We start from the raw sequence: 3948 nt of genomic DNA, 5'->3' as shown, positions 1-3948 counted from the left end.
CAGACCCCCCCTCCCCCCGCCCCTGTGGCCCCCCCCCACTCAGCCACGCGCCCTCCATCTGGCCAGTGGCCTGACCCACGCACCCCAGACTCTGAGTCAGCCTGGCCCCACGGAAACCACCTCCGTCCCCCCCCGGGGAGCTTCCTGGGACCCCTGCGGCCAGGGGCCCCCACACGACCCCCAGACACACTGGCCACGCTTGTGGGCCCACGCTTGCTGCTGCACACGCACTGTCCCTACTCACTGCCCCGCAGGCCCTGCACCCGTAACCCCACAACACGAGGTCCACGGCAAGGCCACGGGGACCCCGTGGGACAGGCTGTCTGGGCCCCACACGGGCTCCTTTTGTCTCCACGGCACAGGGTGCCTGTCACACAGCCCGTGTCTGACACCAGCTCCGCCAGCTTCGCTGAGGGGCCCCTGGGCCACCGTATGCCCAACGTGCTACGCATGGCTGCCAACGACGAGCAGGCTGGTGCTCCGGTGGTTTCTGAAGGAGCGGCCACTCGGCCGGCCAGGGTTTTGATTTACGTCGTCAAGCTCGGCCCAGGCCCACGCGCGCGAGGACTCAGCACCCGCCTGGTGGCCTCTCCCTGCCTCTCGGGAATGACGCGCCCCGTCACCATTCACCCGGACACGGCTCTGGTCTGCCAGCGGCCTCATAGCTGGCAAGCCCGGGGAGTGAGGAGCAGGTGTGCTCCGTGCCGTGGCGTCTGCACTAGAAGGGCCACCACATGGGGCCTGAGGCCCCGAGTGACAACAGGTTCGGCCTGGAAACAGCTGGTATTTTCCACACGAGGAAAGAAAGTGGACGGTCACCGACCTCCCAGGCCTCGGCCCAGTCCACCTGGGACCCCGCTACCTGGGCACACGGGAGCTCACGCCTCAGCCTGGCCTCGCGTAGGCTCTGCAACCCCGAAGGAATGACCTGGCCCCTCTGCACTTCCGTGTCCCCCTCTGCGCAGTGGGGTCTCTGCCCCCCCTCGCAGGGCCGCACGGAGACCCGGCGCAGCAGGCACGCCAGGCGCCAAGCACGCGTTGCAGGGAATGGCCCGGATCCACGTCCACTCTGATAGGGTGACTTTCTGCTCGCTTATCCGCTCGGTTTTACGATCCCTAAGGCAGGAAGCCGCGTCGCCTCCCTACAGACCACAGACCAGGGGTCAAAGGCGCAGAGACCCGTCGCAGGCCGTTTGCTGCTCCAACCAGGCCCGGGGCGTGGGGGGCCCGCTCTCTGGGGGCCGTGATCGGGTCATACGCGTTCTTGCGACGCTTATGCTAACCAGGAGGGGAATCTGCGTCCGTAACAGAAAATCAACTCTGCGTCCAGAAGGCCAGCAGGCTGGTCCTCGTGGGCCCACGGCTCTCCAACACGGTGCCCCAGCTCTGGTCACTGCTCGGAGAGTGACACACCATTTGGGGGGTGTCTCAACCAGCCTGTGACTTCCTGACCTCCCCCAGGACGGGGCCACGGTGGTAGCGTTCTGTCTGGCTGACGCCGGTCCCGGCTGGGAGACCCTCTCTACGCCCGCTCAGCAGGCCGGGGGGTCCCGCTCCTGTCACACAGGCCTCTCCCGTGGGGACTGAGGGAGGGGCAGGAGCCTAGCAGGGACAGCAGACTCTGTCCTTTAATTCTGTTTGAAACCATCAGGCAGAGAACGCGATCTAGGGAAGGGCGCGGGGGGGCGGGGCGTGTTGTACGGCTCTGGGTTGTGAAGCCACGACTCCGGGGAAACACGCTCTGGGTTCTCCCAGCAAACACGGGCTGGCGCTCTGGCAGACACCTGGGAAGTACCAGGAGGAGGAGGGAAGCAGGCTCGATGCCTCTCTTTCACCCCAAAGTCCAGGCCCGCTCGACGGCCGGTCTGCCCCGGGAGAGGGCCCCTGGAACCCGACCCCACCAAGGACCCCATACTCACGGTGCCACTCCTCGCCCGCTGTGTGGGGCACAGCTCTGGGGATGAGCTCATCAGGCCGGAGCTGCCCGCGTAGTTTTCTCCCCAGCTGTACTGGTTAGGGTCTGGGGAGGGGAGAACCAGGTGTCACTCGGACCCCAGGATGGAAGGTGTCCACGGCACAGGGGGCCTGGGGCTTCTGTGCTGACACTGCCGTATTACTCGTCGCTGGCGCCGGACCTTTCAAAGCCTCTCTGAGCCCCTGCCCTGCCCCGCCAGTGACGTCCTTCAAGCGTCCTTGAAAAGGGATGGCCCAGCTGGAGACGGAGCCCGGCAGACAGCCACCCTGGTCCCTGCTTAGAGCCCTTTCCACCCACAGGGACCCCCCAGGGTCAATCGCTCGGCACATGAACCCACGTGTCACTTCCCACTGACCCCTCGGGCCCTGGACTCCAGAGGAGGAGTTAAGCTGAGGGGGTCACAGCCTCTCCTCCAAGGTCAGAGACCCACCCTCTCGGCCCCCACGGCCTCCAGCCCCCACCTCTTGCCGCCCAGGCTCTGGCCCGGCCCGAAGCAAGCACAGGGCCCCCACGGCCGCTCCCCACGGCCGCTCCCCTCACGGCCGAGCCCCCCACGGCCGCCCCACTCACTGTCTTGCTCTGCTCCTTTGAGAAATGCTCCGATGGCGCCCAGGTAGCCCTCATGTCTCAGGAACAGCGCCTGGACCTCCCCCTGCGTGGCGAAACCCCACCTGAGCTGACCTCAAAGTGACGCCCGGGCAGTTTTAAAGCCCACGGTCAGCCTCTCTACGTGGTGGAGGCTTCCTGGAAAGTCTGGAATGCATCTGACGAAACCGCGCTCTGTGCGGAAGCTGGAGGCCCGGCATTTGAAGAAACCGGAGGAGTAAATAACCCTCCACAAACTAACGCCCACCCCGCCACGCCCCTCGGAACGACAGGCGTCTCAACACTCGCCTGCAGCTTGCGCCCCATGCAGACGGCCCCGGAGCGCTGTCCGCTGGCATCGTGCCCAAGCAGTCGACAGCCATGGCGCCATCCTGGCAGGGGGTCCCCACTTCTTGGCCACCTGGCCTGGAACCCCACCCCCACCCCCCACCCTGCCCCTGGGTCGGCTGGTTTTGAAGTCAGCAAGGGTCCACGCCGAGTGCGTGGGAAGAGCAAAGCCCAGGGTGCCAGGGCGGGGGGTGAGGGGCGGACCTTGGAGAAGAAGTTGATGCTGTAGGTGATGGTGCGCATGGTGGCGGGGTGGCCCCGGATGAAGAAGCCGCCGAAGTACACCCTGTCCAGGCAGTGCAGCTTTGCATGCAGGCAGGCGAGCTGCCCGATGTCGTTGCTGATCATGTGCAGCAGGCTCTTGGCCATGTCCTCCTTGGAGAACTCTGGGAGGGGAGAGGCAGGGCGCTGCCGGCGAGGCCANAGCAGTGGCCGACTTCCCGAAGCTGCTGGCGATGAGGTTGCCGCTCAGCCCCAGGGTCTGGTGGGCCCCGCCGTAAACGTCCTGCACCAGCATGTCCACGTTCGCGTGCTGGCCCTTGGAGGCCAGATGCAGCAGCTCGTCAAACTTCTGGGGGGACAGGGCGGGTGGAAGGGGGTGCGGTGCGGGAGCTGGTGGTGTCCCCACAGCCCAGGAACCAGCCCCTCGCGGCGGAGCCAGCCGGGCCGGGGTGGCGGGGCTGCACCGACCCCCCAACACCAGGCAAGACCCCAGCCGCCCAGGCCGCCTCCCGCAGAGACCGGGGCGCAGGCAGGACTGGGCCGGACCAGGCCGAGGAAGGAGCCAGCTCCACAGCGACCCCGGCCGCCTCGGGTCCCACGGGCACCACCCCCGTCCCGAGCAGGTGTGGGAAACGGAGCTGGATGCGGAGCAGGGGCGCTGGCCACGGGCGGCGGGGTACCTTGGTTTTGGTGAGCAGAGCGCCGAGTCCCCAGAAGGTGCCACCTCCGATGGAGCTGCCGCCAACCCACTCGAACCGGTCCTCCGTCTCCACCTGTGGTGGCAGCAGCAGGGGGCAGGTCCCGCGGGCGGCCCAGAA

The 3948-nt window shown here is 67.1% G+C and overlaps 1 protein-coding gene across 1 annotated transcript in view; it reads right to left on the bottom strand.

Moving 5' to 3' along the window:
• Positions 1-3948, bottom strand: part of PANK4 (pantothenate kinase 4 (inactive)) — a 14991-nt gene that overhangs the window by 5968 nt on the left and 5075 nt on the right. Inside the window, exons 5-9 of the mRNA XM_077763998.1 lie at positions 3811-3903; positions 3329-3479; positions 3113-3297; positions 2546-2627; positions 1920-2020 (exon numbers count right to left, since the gene is read on the bottom strand). Of these exons, the coding sequence (XP_077620124.1) occupies positions 1920-2020; positions 2546-2627; positions 3113-3297; positions 3329-3479; positions 3811-3903 (612 nt within the window). The remainder of the gene's footprint in view (positions 1-1919; positions 2021-2545; positions 2628-3112; positions 3298-3328; positions 3480-3810; positions 3904-3948) is intronic.

The sequence above is a fragment of the Crocuta crocuta genome, unplaced genomic scaffold (assembly GCF_008692635.1).
Source record: "Crocuta crocuta isolate KB4526 unplaced genomic scaffold, BGI_CrCroc_1.0 scaffold13, whole genome shotgun sequence".
NCBI lineage: Eukaryota > Metazoa > Chordata > Mammalia > Carnivora > Hyaenidae > Crocuta > Crocuta crocuta.
This window is presented reverse-complemented; position numbering and strand designations above follow the sequence as displayed.